General features: G+C 38.8%; 1 protein-coding gene across 1 annotated transcript in view; it reads right to left on the minus strand.

Moving 5' to 3' along the window:
• Window positions 1-19,570, minus strand: part of ZDHHC17 (zinc finger DHHC-type palmitoyltransferase 17) — an 83,483-nt gene extending 63,913 nt beyond the window's left edge. The window contains exons 1-2 of the mRNA XM_063322887.1: window positions 19,406-19,570; window positions 670-773 (exon numbers count right to left, since the gene is read on the minus strand). Of these exons, the coding sequence (XP_063178957.1) occupies window positions 670-773; window positions 19,406-19,468 (167 nt within the window). The 5' untranslated portion in view covers window positions 19,469-19,570. The remainder of the gene's footprint in view (window positions 1-669; window positions 774-19,405) is intronic.
• Window positions 19,571-19,887: the final 317 nt, after the last annotated feature.

Raw genomic sequence — 19,887 nt, forward strand, 5'->3', positions numbered from 1 at the left:
TCTTACAAAACTATCATCTCAGCTCATTGAAGAAGAGTGACAGTGGTGGGGGTTCTGAAAGGTAAACAATAACAAGCTAAAAATTTTGACAATTCTTCAGAAAGTCTTGTGAGTTAGTATGTACTACAGCACTGCGTAGAAGACAAATTTCTATAATTTATCTGTATTAAGAATATAATTATTACATTTGCACACAGTTTACTCCTACAATCCTTTCTCAGCAATAAACTCAGTTTCACGCAACACTGAAACTGCAGGATCAGGCATAACGAAGGAAGTTACACATAGACACTTCCCTTCTAACCTATAAATGTTTTCAACAAATCAAGGAAACCCTCATGTTTGTGTATCAATGTTGCCCACTTATCTCTTAATCATCACCTACACAAAATAAACATCAGTACCAACAGGAAGAAAACCGTATGTTCTCTTCCAACAATCTATCCAGCAACCACATATATTTACAACTTATCATAATTCCTCCTGCATATTTTCATACAATGCTCATAAATTTGTCTTAACAGTAATTTTGTAGAGTTTGCTTCTGAAATCTTCCACTATTGTATCTACAAATACAGTTCACCTTCCACTTTATGCAAACAAAAAAATCCATTTTACTGTTTTTTTAACTAATACACATACAAATCTAACACCCAAAAATAAACTTACTGTGTGGCTTTGACAATGTCCCAAGTGCTGTAATCATCAATGTGGCTTTTCCGTCCAAGAGATTCACTATATCCATGGTTGTAATGGCTCTGAGGCTTTATTTCCTAAAATAGACAAACTTGCTATTAGAACATCAAAATCAGCATTACTGAAATTTCTCAGAAAAAAAAAAAAATAAATTCCACACGCAAAAATAAAACCAGGACCTTGTTCAATATACTATAAAACTACCTAAATCTGAGAGTGGTAAGCTGACTGGTCACATTTGTACATTTTGCAAAGCAGGCTACTCTATTCCCCAGTATAGATTTCAAACACCTTCCAGAAAACACCACCTGTAATAGCAGAGTTCTGCCAAATCCTATGCTGGGGTATTTTTATAGATTGTTAACAAAAATTAACAACCTTTCTTTTGGTTGTTTTGTGGGTTTTTTTAACAAATGCAATATAGCATAGCTAAAAAAAAAAAAAAAACTATCGGCCATGAACCGACAAAGTTTCACTCTGCTACTACAAATAAATGTTATACTTCAAATAGCACAGTCAAGTACCTTCTAGAAAATAACTGGGAACGATTAAAACCAATGACCAGAAGCTACTGATACTTCATTGATTCTTCAACTGCAGTCCCAGTTTCAGAGACAATCTATGTACGTTTAACCTATGGGTCTCAAAAATAAATGACATGACCATGACACATTCTTCACCAGATACAGCTCCTTACAAACTTAATTCTTTTGATGAGGGATAAACACTGTATTGACAGATCACTAGGGCAGCAACATAGCATTTTTCTTTAGAAACTGCATGCATGTGAAAAGTCAGCTCAGCAAGTTGAAATTGAACGATGAATTTTATGCAGCTTCTAGACAACTTTCGATTTGTTACAAATACTACAGCTGATTGCCTCTGCATATAAACCATCCAATTCAGCATAGCTACATAAAAAGACTGTGAGAACCGCAATAGCGAAGCAAAAAGAGAAGTAAGCTCTATGAAAGTTCTAAAAATGCATTTCAATTGACTTTATTAAAAAGTGCTATTTACTTTTACTCAGTTTTCCTCAACACATAGTTCCATGAGCAGAAATTTTATTTCTTTAATCTATACCTGGAAACATTTTTAAACACCTTCTGAAAGGTGTTTAATTAAGATTCCAACTTCCACTTAGTTATTAAAATGAGTAATCAACTTTTTGATTATTATACTAGACAGATTTTTACAGATTTTTTTTTGAAATACAGATATCCTGAGTCAAGACGAACATGATATAACACACCTAACCTTAACAGGGATTCACAGTCACAAATTCCCACCACCTTCTCTCCCAAGAGGCATATGCTGCCCCACTAGCATAAGTGACTTAGGGACATATGAAGGCTAGGGAGACTTCCTATTGCCAAGATGAGCGCAGGTCTCCCCATTTCTTACGTTCTCTCAGCTGTGCAACAATTTCTACAGAAGGAGCTGTTCATCACAATGAGAAGTTCTTACTTTGTCCAGCTGTGGCTAGTCAGCCAAAGTGTTTTCTAGCTTCCCATGACAACATTAACCAGCTCTCTGTTGACTGCCATGGGAGTTCAAGTACTGAGCTTGCATGCAGGCAAGTAGACTCCAGTCTGACTCTCTGAATCTGGAGTTTACTCGCCTCAGCTGTATAAACACAATGCCTTACCAATAACTAGATGCTGGTAATCAAATCAGTCATTACAAATTTTTCTCATTAAAATTATTTCAAAGTATTTTTACCCTAAAATTATTACATGCATTATCTATCTCTTTTAGAAAGGTAAAAAAAAGAAGATTTAAGTCTGAAAACCACATTTAAAATATCTGTTTCCAGATTTCAACGTACTGAAGCATCACTTAAGCAGAAGTCTAAAAACTCATACCAGTTATAAGCTCAGAGTAAACTAGCAAGAAGGTAGTCTAGTTGAAAAGATCCCAAAACTCTCAGTATTAATTTCAAAACTAACTTCAGTTGAGCAAGTTTGTGTTTATTACATACAATGTACCTATTTCAGACAGGAAAAAAAGCCAAATGAAGAGAAATCCTAATGCATTAAGTACGTTTTGTATTACTAAACTGTACTAAATTATTATAGTCATTTATATAGTTAAAATATTTATGACATCTTATACACTAAAATCTTCCAAGAAACTCAAGCATTTAGAGCTTTAAAAACATAACATAGTAACACTGAGAACTAGTGCAGCAAAAAGTCTTCATTTTCAAAATATTTATTCTTATGCATAGACTTTTCTTCAGAAAAATAAATTTTTCAGTTCCATACCTAAATGATCAGCAGAATACATCTCATCTTGACCACAATATTATTTTGTGGCACTCCATTTTTCTTTCTAAGGCTGAAAAACTAACTAGATTAACCAATTAAGTATTGCCAGCCCAGCAGGAAGGCTGCTCTGTTGCCATCTCTACAGGAGAGACAACCTAAAAGCGTAACGGCATCTGCTGTCATCCAAATTGCACATTACAATCAATTCTCTTACTACGCAGAAACATAGCTTTGCTCTGTATTTGAAGAAAGCAACAGCTTAACTAAACCTTCCCCCCCCCCCAGCTACTAGATAAGCCAGGGTGTTATCTGGAGTAAAGATGCTGAAAAAGATACCAAAGGACATAATTTTTCTTTTAAAAAAGTAAAATATAAGAGAAGGCTAAATTAAATTATTTTGTCCCATGTGATTTTTTTTCTTTTCCATCGTATTAGGAAAAAAAGCAGGATTTATACCATTTCTGTTCACCTGTTATTACACCACACAATCACAGCACACTATTACATATCAAATTGTAATGCTCAGACCCTGAAAAGCTAAAGGGTAAGTCAAGTAGGTGGAGGCCAGAACAAAAGAAATTCACTGTCCTGGGGCACCTTGATGCGGAGATAGTAGTTCCAGTTCCAGCTGCTGGAAGGGGAAAGAATCCCTCTTCTTGTTACCCAACAATTATTAAAAGCAAACTGAGAAACCTGGGTTATTTTTCAAGCAGATGTTAATTTACCAGGGAACACTGTTTCTCCTAAACTGCATTTTCCTGACCGCTCCAAGCACACAAACCAGGCTTCTGTTCCCTTGAGCCCACACAAGCCAGTCAAGAGAGCTGCCCATTTACGAGCAGTGTAAATTTATGTCAGCCTAAACTGACCATGAAACCACAGTCTTAGGATACTAATGCTTTCGCAAAAAAGGTTTATGGGAATACAGCAGAGTCTTAAGTATTAGTTATTAACCATGTAAATTCAAAAGAGTGAGAGATGATTCTGCTTAGCCCCCTCCTACAGCTTATGTACTACTTTTACTATGGACTTGAAGGTAATGACAGTACCCTTAACTTTAAAAAGATATATATAATTTTTAATCTCCTTTTGTACTGATAATGACTCTGAACTACTCTTTTTATGCTGAAACTTTCAAGTTTTGTTATATTAATAAAAAGTTAGATCTGAAGTGATGGCAAATATGACTGCCTGACACAAAATGTGTAAGGAAGAAACAGTTCTCTCACAGTTCCCCCCAGTACATACATTAGCAGTTATGATCCATTTGTTTAACATAAAGAGTCACGATAAATATAAACTTAAAGTGAACCCTATATTGCTGTCCTGGGTTGAGCAACACAGGACTAATTTCTCTTCTGATGCTCGGGAAAACTGCACTTTTAGAAGACTCTAGTGTCTTAATCTGTGAAAATATTTATTTTATAGCCAGCTAGGCTATGCGGGTTTCAATGTCTCAGTGTTTTCAAGCCTCGCCAGGTGCAGGGATGGGGAGGAGCGAGACCTGGGCATTTGACCCAGGCTGGCCAACAGGATTACTTCATACCATGTACACCACATTCTATATAAATTGGAAAGTTTGCTGCATAGTTTCTCTCTCCCTTGATGGCAGCAGTCCAGAGAAACTCCTTGCCCCGATGCCGGACTCCTGAGCCCTTCCCCTTCCTCCTGAAGCTGTTGCGCTCGCAGTGTCCGACATTTACTGTCCACAGCTTCCTACTGATAGAATTGGCTGAGTATAATTCTTGTATGTCTTATATTAGTATCAGGATTAATACTGGTTCTTTAGTGTTATTGTTAACAGCAAACAGAAGATCAATTGATAGCCTGCAATAGGAGACCATTAAAAGGCCTACAACAAGTGAATCCAAAACAGATATCTGCTCAAGGTGCCATCTCAGAGTCTACAGAACTCAGCTAACAAACACTTTCCTTGAACCTTCAGCTTTTGATTTTGCAGTCCCTATTATCAGCCTTAGGTTTTTCAGAGAACAATTTGGCTATTTAGGTCTCTGCTTACAAAGCCTACTAGTTTGATTAAACATCAACTTGCCAGGAAACTAAAATTGTTACATTAAAACACAATTAACCTTCCCAGATGCCATGGCTTGTGATAAACCAATATCTAGTCAACAGAACTTAACTGCTAGCTACCTCTGCTTTTACAGAGGCTATATATACACCAATGGAAAAAAAACAGAAATAATCAGATTTCAAACTACTTCAAGCTGAACTAGTACAACGTTATGCCTGACATGTATTTGCTCCTATCAATACAGTCACTTCAAACTGAACTGTAAAGCTCTCCTTAGTTATCCAACACACAGCTCTAAACCCCAAAAGCACATTCTTAAAACTCATAAGGAAGCTCTAACTATGTCCTTTCTAAAGGGAAAAAAAAAGTTCTGTAACTGAAAACTATAATTTCTGATACTACAATACAGAAAAATAAATGTTTTCTGAAGCATCTGTTTCTCAAGTGAGAAAAGAGTAAAGAAATTCTTCCTCGTATCTACCCAGCCAGTGGTCAAGTTCTGCCACGTGTCTCTAGTTACTTGTAAAGTAAGAATCAGAAAAACTGAGTATGGTGGTTGTTTAATTTGAGTACACTACATTGTTGCAAACATAACCTGAAAATTGACAAGATATTCAAGTGCCATTACAGTAAGTAATTCCTCAGTTTCAAGGACTGCAACAGCGTATTAAAACTATAAAGTTTGCAGCAACAAGGACTCAGCAGTAAGACAATGCAAGATTTAAAAGTGAAAAAGCTAAGCCTAAATATGCAGGGATTTCAGCTCAGTCAATATAGACACCAAAACTCCTCATAAGCCCATACATGATTGCACATATTCACCCGTTATAAACTATGTAAAAGACTTGGCTTAGAACAACGCCATGACAAAGCTTAAGAACTAGCAAACACTTAACTTTTCTACCACCTTCTTTGATAAGTTTTATATTTTTAAATGCTTAGCTTAGCAATTTAAAAGACTGCTATTTGAAAAGCTGTAGATATTAAACACGGTCTCTCTCTATATGCATTGCTACCAAATATAATTCCTTCAACAGAGCCACAATCATCAAACGCTGCCGTAATACGTGCAGGCACAGCTCTAAGCCAGCAGCAGGCTACCTGAGCTCAGCTGCCTGTGCATCACACATCCCCTTTGGCCCTGGAGGGAACAACCACAGACATGTCACATCGGGGCTGAGTTTGGCCAGCGTCAGTCATTCTGCATCAGCAGCTAAGCTAGAAAGAAATCACAAGTACAACATCCAGACAGCATCTATTTTGGGAGTTTAACAGAACATTAAAATGCACAAAGTACAGATAACTTCCTCCAACCTGTTGGACTGAAGAAAAAGCTCTGCTTACTTGTCCACCATTATTAAAGCAACAGCAATAAGCACAAAAAGAGTGAAAAAATAATGAGTTATATCATGTTTACATCATGCCTTTCACAGAAGTTCGTGTATTGTCAGTTTCATTGTCACCATTTGGCTTTGAGGTTCCCACCTAAAATAGGAAAGAATTAATCTCCTCTAAATTCATATGCCCTCCCACAAATTTTAAGAAAACAGTTAAAAATTCTTGAAACTACTATGATTTTTTTTTAAACATACGACAGATTGATAATAAAGTAACAACATAACATTTTGAGCCTAGAACATATACCACATTCACAAATGGCTTCAACAATATTCCTAAGTGTTAAAATATTTTTCCTTTTATGATGAAAATATTTATTCCAGGAAAATCTCAGTTTACAATGATGATCCACTGTTAAAAACCACTAAGAGCTAATTCAAAGAAACTGAAATACAAACACAGTTATTTTTTGGTATTTTGATCTCTACTGACAATGGCGCTTCCCCAGCTGAAAGTCAGGAAAACTAAATGGAAGGGAGTAGAGCAGAGGCCTGATTTCACTGATCTACAACAGGCAGGTTGCAAACACTAAATCTCTACTTGCTTCATCCTGTTTCAAGCAGCCATTTCCAAGCATAACTTGAGACAAATTAGTAGTTTACCATTACTAAAAGAGAAAGGTCATTTCTCTACCCACTGTCCCCCACTGCTCTTGGCTCTTGCTCCTGCTGCCTGACTCAAGCAAGCTTTGGTACTCGAAGCTGTGGTCACAGCAAGCCCACTCAGTCCATTAGAGGGGAAAAAAATTAAACAAGAAATAGAAAAACCTAGTTCTTTTACTAGGACAGCAAGTTGAATCTTTTTTCTCCCACGCAAAGATGGGCTCCAGAGCCACTGGTAGAGGGAAACCAAATAAAGAGAAGGTAGCAGGAATATTTTGGCAGCTGCCAATTGTTAATTTGACTAAATAATCATGGAACAACAGACTCCAGCTTCTAAATATTCAAGGAAGTCAGGCTGACAGGATGAAGAAAATGAAGCTACTTTTAGAAACTGGTAGACTTGGTTGGTTTAGAAGGTTGCAAGAGAGACGCATTTTACTTATTTATAAAAATCAAATTTGGTTCCCCAATTACTACTATGGGTCACTCTTTCTAGATGAGCTTCCCACTTCAGTGACTATCCTTTGACAGTGCTGTAATCACTCATATGCATCCGTGACTAGTTCGCCATTACTCATTAGCCACAAAATGTGCAGACTGCTTGCACAGATGCGTAAGTAATGCAGGTAGGAAAAAACTCAGAAAAGTGAGAATAAGGCTTAAAAAAAAAGGGGGGGGGGGCATTTTGGAAAAAAAGAAACAACACAGTAGAGGACAAAAAGGAACCTCCTCTGGAAAATAAGACCAATAAGATGGGGAAAGAGAAGATAAAGCAAAATATGAAAAATTACTCCAAATGAAAAAGAAGTGGTGCAGGGGAGAAGGAAAAAAAGTAAGCACAGCTCCCAAGAATGAACATTAACAACACCGGCATTCCCAATCCGTTCTCCTCATAACCAAATGCACAAGTTATGCTCATTTCCCCTCAGTACTCAAATCTTTTAATCTTTTCCAATAAAAAAGCCAAAATGAAATAAGCTTAAGGAGAATTATGAAAACAGTATTTATAGGAAAACAAAAATTATGAAGTTATGCATGAAAGAATAAGATGACCAAAACTGAATTATTCTGAGATAGCAATTTCATGATTCACAATTATATATAGCAGGAGGATACGAACAGGTCACTATGCCTGCATGGACATAAGGAAGGGAGGAAAATACTGCTGCTTACAGCTGCTACACATGGCTCTGGTAGGCACTAACAGATGGCTAGGACTGCTTTTCCTTTAACGTTATGCAATATTGCTGCAAGGAAGCGATACCACGATCAAAATCAGACACTCATATTCTGAATGGTGACCAAGATTATTGACACTTGAAGAGAAAATATTAACAAGTTCTAAAATAAAAATGTAGAAGTAAAAGCATTACCTTCCATAAAACATTGCTTACTATTGCCTTTGTTTCTTAAAGAAAACAGAAGAAATCATAATTATTGGTTTTTTTATTGATGACTATACTATTTCTGTATCTGGCTGCAGTTGAAAGAATCATGATAAAATTGGAAGTGACTGCAACTATTTCAGGGAAGGTAAATAATAAAATAATCCTCGTGTATGTGTATTATATTTAACAGGGACTATTGGAAGTTAATATTAAAGAATTCCTTCCCCCACATTTCTGTGTTCAACTTCTCTGTTCTTCATTTGTTAGTATATAGTGCTTTTTAGTAAGCTTTCCCAGTTTTCCTCCTACTTTTAAAAAAGTGCAAGAATCTATAAAAATTTATTTATAGCAGTTTGCATATTATAAACACCCACATTAGTTTATATATACATAAATACTAGCCACTTATGCACTAGCATTAATAGAAAAATGATCACAAAATAAGTACAAGTAAATCAATTCATTGCATTCCTAAAAAAAAAAGATACTGCTGGTATTTATTTTAACATTTTTAATGGAAGTTCCTCTTCTAAAGTTTATAACTCCCCTACCCCTTCACCTAATTCTGCAACACAGAAAGTCACAGAAACAGAGGTTAAAGTGATCGTGTCTTAACTTTAGAGAGAATCACATTTAATTCTTTACAGGCCTAAGAAGAGTAGCTTTTTCTTCTCCAAAAACAGCAGTAAAATTTAGGGTGAAACCAGTAACAGCTAATCTAACTGTTGACTGTCATCAAGTGCGAGCAGTCTGATCACAGAATCCCATGAAGTCCTAGCCAGGGGAAAAAAAGAATTCTTCAGGGCCATATAGGTTCATCAGTTTGAGGAGCCAGAGCCTTCAGCAGCTATAGTTAGATTGTCTGAACTGGGATGATGCACGTACACCTTCAGTTTAGACAGAAAAACTCCACTGAAAGCAGATTATATTCTCCATGAAAAAAATGTGCAATACCACTTTTTTTTTTTTTAAATATTAACTGGGCACACTATATATCAAAAAAAAAAAACAGTTCAGTGTTGGGCTTGCAAATATATGCTATCAGACTCACCTTACATGGACCCTTATAATTTATGATGGGATTCCCCCTGCCCCCTATTATAGCATTAAATTACACAAAATAAGTATGACATGACAAAAAACCAGCCTTCCATTCAATGACAATTCCGTCACTCCTATCTGACTACATACTGTGAAGTTTGGTTTCCCTCCTAAATTTTTGGCCTATTTGCACGGTTTCTTGACACACCAGTAGAAAACATGCATTTATGAAAATCCCTGGAGAATTATAGAATACATACACAACAGGAGAAAAGCTGTACTTAATACTCTGATTATTTTTTTTTAAAGCAAGTTACACTTTAAATTGACAATGCTTTCTTTAAAAAGCAGCAGAATAGATTGAGAAAAGGCTCATCTCAAACATGATAAAGTAGTCCTTTTGCTGATACAGAATTCCACCCACAAGCAACACTCACTCAGCCATCACACCGAGAGAATAATCCCACATACTCTCCAATGAGGATCTAATTTTTTTTTTACATAACAATGAGTTAGAGATGCTCAACTAGAGCCCTTAATCCAACCACTCTATGCAGAGGTCATAGATCATGTGATTTAAAGCACAGCTGGTTAACGAGTAAATTTTGCTTCTTCAAAGCAAGTGTCTACAACCAATTGACTGCTTGCTAGTCATTTACTTACAGATGCTCCTAAATTGAACAGTGTCATACTTTAGGAAGTAATAGCTTCATAAGAAGGCTTTTCAGAAGGCCTCATGTTTGCACACAGCGCCACTAGCGTTATTTAAAACAGCTGTGATTACTAGCATTTGTAAAGGTTAAAAAATGTAAAAGCTTAAAATACTATGGTTTGAAGTTTTGGTTTAGTCAGCAACTTACATTAACATGTAGATATTTCTTTTTTGGCTTTCTTTTCAAGGAGAGTTGCATTGTGTTCTTAGCCAAAAATCTCAGGATTTCAACAAAAATAAAACCTTTTTTTTTTTTTTCCTTCAAGTGATTTAAACAGGTCTAGGTCTCAGAGTATATGAGCTTGCAGACCTCTAAACATTAAAAAAAAAAAAATCCCTGAGAACTAGCATTAGTAGTCAGTCATCATGACAGTAACTTAAAGCCAACTATGCATTTCACTCTTGTAAAATGCTAAACTTCAAAAATGAATTTAAGCATGTATCTAGCTCAATCCTGCTCCTCAGCTACTTGGAGGGGAAAAAGCCACAAAACAACACTCTTTAAATTTCCAGAAAAGGACAATCTGAAAATTCTTTTTCAAAGATCAAGATTCTTCATTAAATTTTCAAACCTGGAAATATCACATATTCAAAAAAAAAAAGTTACACTGAAGGTTCTGCTTTATTCAGCATTTGCCAAAGCTACACTCAAATGGAAATTATGCTGTTTAGTGAGTTTATAGCTAACTCGTCTCTGAGGAACAGTGAAAAATTTACATCAAGAATTAGAGCACTGTCAAGTACACATGACAGAATCAGCAGTCAGTCTAGCTATGGACCCCCTTTTCTCCTTGGTACATACACAAAAAGAGAAAGGTAGTACAAGCTGCACTTCAGTTCTCATGAAAAATTTCAATTCACCATTCCTACCACACCTTGGACTGGCAAATGGAGCTTCAAACCAATAGGCAACTAAGCAAACTCTCATTCCCACTTATGATAAACACAGGCTGGTTCATGTACCACAACGAGGAAGGGCACAAAATGAACCTGTAGTCATGCTGATAAGTCAATTTTCTGCAGCATAAAGACAGCTTAGTAAATCTGTGGTCTGACAGTTACAAACAGTCCCACTCAACTTCTAACTAGTAATTCCTATCTAACTTCCAAACTGATCACACCGGCTCAGCCTCTACCTTCTGTCAGTACTGTAGTGCATTTGATCATACAATGAGTAGGTTTAGTGAAATGGCAGAAAGTTATGCATAATTTTTTTGTATGGGATGAATTTTCTACTGATTTACTTCCCTGAACTGTCTCATACTGGGACCAGACAAGCATCACTGGCAGACGCGTGCAGCTGGAAGTGTTTAAAAGTGAGTTTCACAATCAGCTTAAGTTAAGCTAAAACCATTCTGTCATCAGAATGGATGGTCACACTCATGGTCCTGGCTGCACATTCTCCATTATTTCTCACCAGCACTCACAACAGTGCAGGAATGGTTTTAATTAGACCAGGTCACAGATGCACAAAGCCAGAAGTATCCCAATTCACCTACTAGCCACACAATTGCAAGAGTTGATGCCAGGAAGGGTAAGGGACTGTATCTGGCTTCCACCGTGGCTTTAGAGCAGCTTAAACTCAATCACAAAACCACATCCTTCAAAGCCAGCAATACAACTGTTTTCAAGCACACTCTGATATCCTCCCTCTCTTGCTACTGTGTTCCCTCCTTCTTGAGCCATCTTCATCTTCCCCTGGTCTTGAGCAGCCTTCCAAGCTCTGACCACAGCATTCCCACTACCCTCCATTTTTGGTAATTCCCCCTTACAGAGACAATCAAGATGACACTTCTACAAACCTCAGGGCATCCTACAAGCGTAGGAAGAAATTGCTATATTTCAAAATTGCACCAGACAAATAGTAGTCTAATGTTACACCATGTACTGGGCATGACAGGCCTGAGGGTTCAATTCAGCCAGACTCCTCTCACTTCAGAAGAAGCTTTTGACTTTATTCTACAGGCTCATTTGTAACTGACTCCTCTTTCTCTCAGAGAGATGTTACAAAAGTCAAATCTTTATCTCATACTGTCTTTGAAAAGCAGCAGAGGACAGTGTGCACACTGAAGTATCAATTACTGAGGGCGCTCCCATCTAAACACATCAGTATCAATGACAGTATTATCTAGTTTTCAAGCAAACAGCAAACAAACATTTTCCTCTTTAATTCCATAAACTGGATTCTGTAAAGTTAAAATGCAACCCTCTTCCACATTTATTATTTCTCATTACTTCCCTGAGCAAACAGGTAAACACAGTGAACGAATACTGTTCGAAGACTAACATTCTATGAAATCTAAGAGAAATAAAGCCTGTACTTAACAGGCAAACTGAGTCAATGCAAATTTAGGTCAAACCAGACATTCACCACTCATGCTTTAAGATGGCCTGTTCCAGAACGTTAAAAAAAAAAAATCAATTACTGCCCAGATCGAAGAAAATATGTAGAAGAAAAACTGTAAATAGTTGAAATCTATTTTTAAGTGTTTTACTAGATGCCCGAGAAGCCACAATGTTACCACAGAGAAAAAGCCCAGAGTGGTGAAAAAATGCATAGTTCACAAGGGAAGTGAGAACTGTAAAAAAAGAAATCTGGTAAAAATGGCAAGAGAATTATTGACGATGAGCATGACAAATTAGAAAAGTACGGAAAACTGAAAGGCAAGCAAAAGGATACAAGACATCCCTATCCCTAGAAGGGCAACCAGCTTTCTAACACACGAAACAGTCAAAAGTTGTCAAGATTACAATGTAAGAATGATAAACTGTCACTAAAAATACAAAACCACAAAATTTGAAGATGTTCTATAAATGCAGAACAAAAACAGCTGAGGAAAAAGCCAGGAAATTTAAATCACATCCTGTTGCCATGATAAAATGCTTTCTAATATAACAGCAAATAATATTAAGCTTCTTTAAAGTACAGGCTGTTTAGGTCCACCATACAGTCCAAAAGACGTAAATACTGGGGTTTTTTTCATTAAGCCTGAAGAAACTCCAATGATCTGGATAACCTTTTATAACCCATGTTATCTTTTATCTTTTTAAGTTATTGCTGGCTTTTCTAGGTTTGATATAGAATCAACAAAAAAGCAAAGACTAGTAACATTAAGTACCACTGTTTCACAGAAAAATAAACCCAGCACTTTTAGTCGATAAAGAAGTAGTAATGATCAAACACAGTTAATGTCCAAAGTGTTTGATTTAATATTGTCTGATATTTTGATTAAGAAATTAGAATATAAAGAAAGTTAATGTGGTCTATCTTGCATGTGTTAAAAACTAGAGTTGTACAAGCTTTATTCTTATGATTCATTTTGTGACTATAATACATACCATCCTAGTTAAGGACTATGTTGGTCAAAAAATGTCTCTTGCTCTTTTCAGTAGCTCACATTTTCAAAACCTCAAGAGAGCACTAATATGAAAATACTATTGACAGGACACCAAGCATCCGACAGAGTTTGCATGTCGACCCCACCCTATTTCATGGTTGTCTGCAACCTAGAAGTAAACAACTGTTAGAGGTAAGTTTTACAGTGAGGGGAAGAGGGGGGATAAGTAATTCTCTATTTCTAATACAACTTAGCTTATATCAGTTCAGGAAGGTTGGGACAAGCCAGAATAAGGTTATACCAACAAAAGCAAAGTCATACCTAAAATGAAGACCCATCCAGGAAACTATCCAGAAAGCACTGAAGAGACTTGGAGGTGGATAATCATCTGGGCACACACTTCCAGCATGATGCAGTTCCCAATAAGACCAGTACAATGGTCTACACAAATGGGGAATGCCGGCTAAGAATGTGGAACTTACTACTACTGCAACTGGCCCTGGTTAGAACAGTGCTCTGTTCTCAAGTTCACTACTACGACAGCTATTGTCCTCAGAGCAATGCCATGAAAACACTGAAAGAATGAAAGAACATATCTTAACGAAAGACTCAAACAGGTCAGTAGCACTGCAGACCATAAACACCAGTGTAGGGACCTGATAATCATCAGCATATTAAATAAGTACAGACAGACCTATATTTGGATAGATATCTCTCAAGATGTAATGAACAGAAACAAATTAAATTCAGACTAGAAACAGGTTTAAGTCTTAAACAGAGAAATTAAATTTGGGGGCAATTTGCCCAGCTATACAATGTTATCTCTTATGGTAGGATTTTGCTTATTTTCTTTTTTACTTTATAAGTAGTATGCTGGCTATAAGAAGAATTTATTAAAAAACCCTCAATGCCTACATCAGAAGGTTTCATTAAATCTGCAGTCCCCTCTGGCCTCAAACTATGAAGCTAACCATGATGCACGAAGCAAGACTCAACTTTCAGTATTAAGCTTTCTAATTTGTAACTTTATGGTTCTATCCTCCTCCTTAAGCAATAACTGATCTTTGAATAAGCGCACAAATGTAAGCTTAGCCCCTGGAGTGATCCTGACAAAACTACAGAGTAAGTCCTGTACCTCTACAGGACAATTGAGAGCAATCTGTACCCCAATACAACCTCAACAATATCAACAGAATCCCACAGGGAACAGAGTCAGCCTGTAAAATCAGGCCTTTCACTGATATTTTAAATAGAAGAAATTAGAGCCAAAGACATCTACAATAAGTTTACCTGTTTTCTTCACACCGCCACCAAGGAACACAAGGAGATACTGTGCTTCTAACTCCCCAGGTAGTTACAAATTGAACACCAGGAAGAGAAACAAAGATAAAAATGAAGGCTTCCAGCTGGGATAATTTCTGCCAGAGCCCATAACTCTTAAAATTTTCTTCCAACTTTGCAGGAAGATTTTGCTCTAACTTTAGAGTAAGCAAAAAAAAACAAAATGAAAACAAAACAAAAACACCATAACCAAAACCCCAGCTTCCACAGCCAAGACTCTTCCATTGCCAAAAGAGATCTGTAATAACCAATAATTTCCATCTCTCTCAAACATATCCTACAAAACCTAACGACATCAGTGAATGCACTACAAAGTAGTAACAAAACAGAGCTTCCTCCCCAGTACTAGTTCTTACCATTTAGGAAGAGATACAGCTGAAATACCTTTGGCAGTTCAGGCCATATTAGGCCACACACCGAGAATGTTTTCCAAAGAAAAAGGAGCTATACAAACAAAATCCATTTCCTCCTAAAGACTCCCCTCCCCGTTCTTGGATTTCGAAATAAAACATCCAAGCCTATCAACACCTACCCCAGAACAGCACGGAAGTGGTTCTTGTTTAGAAGATCCAAGGAATTTAAACCCAGACATTTAGTTGAAGGATAACAAGCACAAACAGTATGAGCAGCATTCCCATAATAGGCCTACACTGAATAAATGGAAGCAGGGCTTGCCATTGTAACTGTCACCAGAAACCTGAACTATGGGAGAAGGAAACAAACTAACAGGGACTTCTCAGTCCAGTGTTACTGTGCCATCTCAGAGCGCTCTGCATCTCTTATAATGGAGACAACCATATCACGCTGTAGGCCAGCCAATGCCACTTCCACCCCAAGATCTACACCCAGAGGACTCCCTTTAATGCCAAAAGTCATCCGTGCACTTCACAATCCTGTTGAAGAATTCACATACATGAAGAAGGTGGTACATCACTCACAGAATCAGTCACCCCAACATAGTTTACACTCCTCTGTATTCACAGATTTGAGACACCACCCAGTTATCCATGTGCACAATTCAAAAGGTTGCATTTGGTCTCTCGAAAAACATTCAAATTCAATCTGAAGGCATCAAGAGCTGAATAATCCACCATTGACCTTCTTTCTTTGTTACACTGATTACTCACCCTCACCATTTACCATTTGTACCTTTCAATTTGATCCCATTCAGCTTACTTTCCAGCCACTGGATCTTGTTAAGTATAAACTGAAAAAAGCACTGCATCTCAGTAAGAAAGTATTTGCATGAGGCAAAAAAAGGTTCTTTTGATAATGTGAACAGAGTTTTTTCAAGCCTTTCACTGTACGGCATTATTAAAATAATTTTTAACTCTTTTTTTCCACACTTTTCAATGACTTTTAAAGACATAACTTCATCCTTAGTATTACCACATGCTCAGCCAAAAATCATCTCCTTGTTACTAACCAGCAAACCACCTTTAAAAAAAATATCAAGGAATATATTACATATTTTCTAATCAAAGCATTATACTGGGAACTTCTGTTGAACTGCTTTTTCATATTTATATCCTACTACTCAATAAATTTCAGGATACAACCCCATGCCCATGTTCCTTATCTTCAGCGCATTACTTTGCATATAGCTGCGCTAAGGTCCCCTTTGTTTTACTAGCATAACTTTACATTAATTCTGGACAGTTTTGTACAGTTGTTCTGTCCTCCCTGCTTAGTACCTATCCATCTTGTTCATCTGCAAGTTTTATTAATGACCATGTTGTTATTACTCTCAAACATTCATGAAAAAAAGTCTCAAGTCCAGTAGATTAACTCCTCTAAGACTTTCAGGAACAATGACACTCAGGAATAATTCTCTCTAGCAAGTAGTTCCAAGATATATCAGTTAACCTGCAGTTCTCCATCCATTTAGTACATACTATAAAATCATTCTACAAGTATTACATGAGCAATTGATGTTATTTGTTGTACTTCACCACTAAAGTGATATTTATACACTTTGATGTTCCACCAGTAATCTTACAACAATACTAGTAGAAAACCATGGGATCTACGCTGTCATACACTAAACCGAACTTGTGATAAGAAGAAAGAATAGATATCCTTTGAAACAAGAGCCTATTATATAAGTTCGTCTTGTTTTCATGCGGGAAAGAGGGAGGCCCATGAACTCAGTCAGCAAGATACCACACAAACCCCACCAAAAGCAGTCCCATCATCAATTTCCCAGAGCACTCACATTTTCAGCAGTCTTTCTACCTCTTCTTACCAAAATTACTTGACTCACTAAGCTGAGCCTTTCACAAATAAATAAATAGATCTTCCAGCACTCCAATATATCAGCAATTTTTCACTATTCCCAAAACTATCTGTCCTACAACATTAATACAGTGTTCATAATACCTTACGGCAAAATGAAAAGCCATAGAGCCCATAGAAAAAACCAAACACTTCCCTTCCAAAAAAGCCCCTTAAAAAACTTTGAAAGTAATCCAAATTAGTCAAAACAAAAATACCATAAGTAGCAAAAGCCTCATTTAAGAAGAAAGGCACAGGAAAAAAATCTTTTTTAAAGATGCATGATACAGTTAACAGTAGCATAAAACATAAGAAACTGGGAAAGATTTTGACAGTCCTATAAAAAGCATCAGTTTTACATGTATACAAATGTAAGAACTGATTATATGCTCCAACATCACTACTTACATAAGGACACGGTGTTATTTTCTTAAAAAGTAGAAATCACTGAGCATTAAGGCCCCTGACCTTCAGAAATGACTGAACACAAATGCACTACACTGTTCAGTGGGCAGGTCTGTGACAATACAGCTCTGCTACAGTAGGGAATCCTCAAGCTTTTAACAGACACTCCAGAAATGCTCTTTTAACAGCCAGTCTCACCACCAACACTGAAAACATCCTTCTCTTTTAAAGATTATCTGCACAAAGGCATTTTAAGGACTAAGGGAACACCCACTGAAATCCATGTAAATACTACCCTGTGAATAAGACATAGTCAGATACTGAGCATTTCCAGAAAAAAATCCAATAAAAAACCCCAAGACTAGTTAGAGAAGTGATATTTATTGGATATTAAAAGATTCAGGTTGGTGTTACAGCAAAAAATATATATTAACTTACTTCCTTCCCCATCTTTTGTATGCACAGTCAACTTTATACACCAAAGAACAGTATAAAATTCTAACAGATTACTTAACTAGTGAAAGTCACCAATTTAAATTGATACATTTTTGTTCACTATATAATAATTACTCAAAGTTAATTTGACAAATACTAACCTTCAATCTTTAAAACACAATGGCTTTCTAACAGCCTGTAGATGCTTTTGATTCCATTTTACAGTTTTAGACTGCCCATCTAAAGTTTCCAGAAGTTAAGAACATTTTCTTTCAAAGAACACTAATAACCAACAGTCTGAATCATTACTGAAAACTCCTGTCACTTCTGAAACACATCATCAGACACTGCAAATAAGGGTACTTCTTGAGTTAGTCTGAAGAAACACGTAGCATCAGTCTTCACATATCACTTAAAAAAAAATCAAAAAAATAATCAAGACACTTATTTGGGGTGCATTGCTTTCCTACTTAACCTTCAGAAGAGAGAGTTCTGTTTTAAAAGTCATAAGCGAGCACAGTTTGGAGAGGCAGAGAAGAATGAGTACTAGAGGCCTATAGAGCCTCTTCAGTCATCAAGAAAACTTAAAGTGTCTTTAAGCTGTTGTTTAAGGAAAAAGAGTGCCATCTGTTTAGCAAAAACCGGAGCCTGGCATATGCACTGATCTTTTTTGTACGCTAAAGAAATCATTTCTTACAATCCTTAACGTATCAGGTGACAAGTCCACACGCAAAAGATTTTGTAAACTGTTTAAAATACGTTTCAAAACAATTATACTAGCCCTCGAGAATGCACACATGCTGTTGACAAAGGCGGGTGGCACAAAAGAAGGGTAAAAATATGACATGAAATGACCTCTACATGTCACCTGTAAACACTCCTCATACCGCCTGGCCCGCACATTGGGACAGACCGTTTGCTTTCAAAATAAACCCCACGCCCCCCACGGTTCGCCGGGATGGATGGGACCAGGCCCGACCCCCCGACCAGAGCCAGCAAAACGCAAGAGGAAACATTAATTCCTCCTTCCCCACACCGCCTTCCCCCGGGCTGCCGGGCCGCAGCCTCCCCCCGGGGGCGGGTACCGAGCCCGGCCGAGCACCCAGCGTTGCTGCTCAGGGACGCCGGTGCCGCGGTGCCGCCCCGGGGGGCGGCGAGCTGGGGAGGTCGGGAGCGCCCCCACCGCCTGACTCACCCCGTCCCCCCCAGCCGGGGCCGGGCCGGACCCGCCGGGGCCGGCGCCACGAGACGCCCCGCGGCGTACCCTGCCCTCCTCCCCGCCCGGCCGCCTCCCTGCCGCGGCCCGGCCCGGCCCTGCCCACCCCGGCCGGCAGCGGGGGGGCGGTGGCGGCAGCGCACCTCCCGCTCTCCGCGCGCACCTCCCGCTCGCCTCACCCCCTCCTCCTCCCGCAGCCGGGCACCGTCCCCGCCGCGCCGGAGGCCGGCCTGCACCCGGCGGGGCGCCCTCACCTCCGGGTGCAGGATGGGGACGCAGCCCGCTTCTTTCTCGTACTCCTCCAGAGGCGCCGCCATCTTGGTGCGAGCCCTCCGCCCGCTGCATGCCGGGTAAGGCGCGCGCTCCCGCACCGCCCCCGGACGGGGGCGCGCGCCGCCGTGAGGCGGCTCGCGCCGCGCTGAGGGGAGGCGGTGTTGGGGGGGGAACCCGGTGGGATCCGGGGAGGGGAGGGGAGGGACGGACACCCGGCTCCTTCGCCGCCTCCGCCGGCGGCCGCAGGAGCCCAGTCGCTCCCCGGCGGCTTCGGGAAGGGCGGTGCCGGGGACCCGCCTCCGCTGGGAGCGGCGCGACGGGTGCTAACGGGCCTCCGAGCGCGGGGATTGAGTCTGCGGGCGGATTTCAAAGCGGAGGGCGACGGCGGGGCGGCTGCCTTCGTCCCCCGGATCCCTCAGGGCTGATTTGCCGGATCTCCGGGAGAGAGCGCTGCCATCTTCTG

This window comes from Chroicocephalus ridibundus, chromosome 1 (genome assembly GCF_963924245.1).
Source record: "Chroicocephalus ridibundus chromosome 1, bChrRid1.1, whole genome shotgun sequence".
Lineage (NCBI taxonomy): Eukaryota > Metazoa > Chordata > Aves > Charadriiformes > Laridae > Chroicocephalus > Chroicocephalus ridibundus.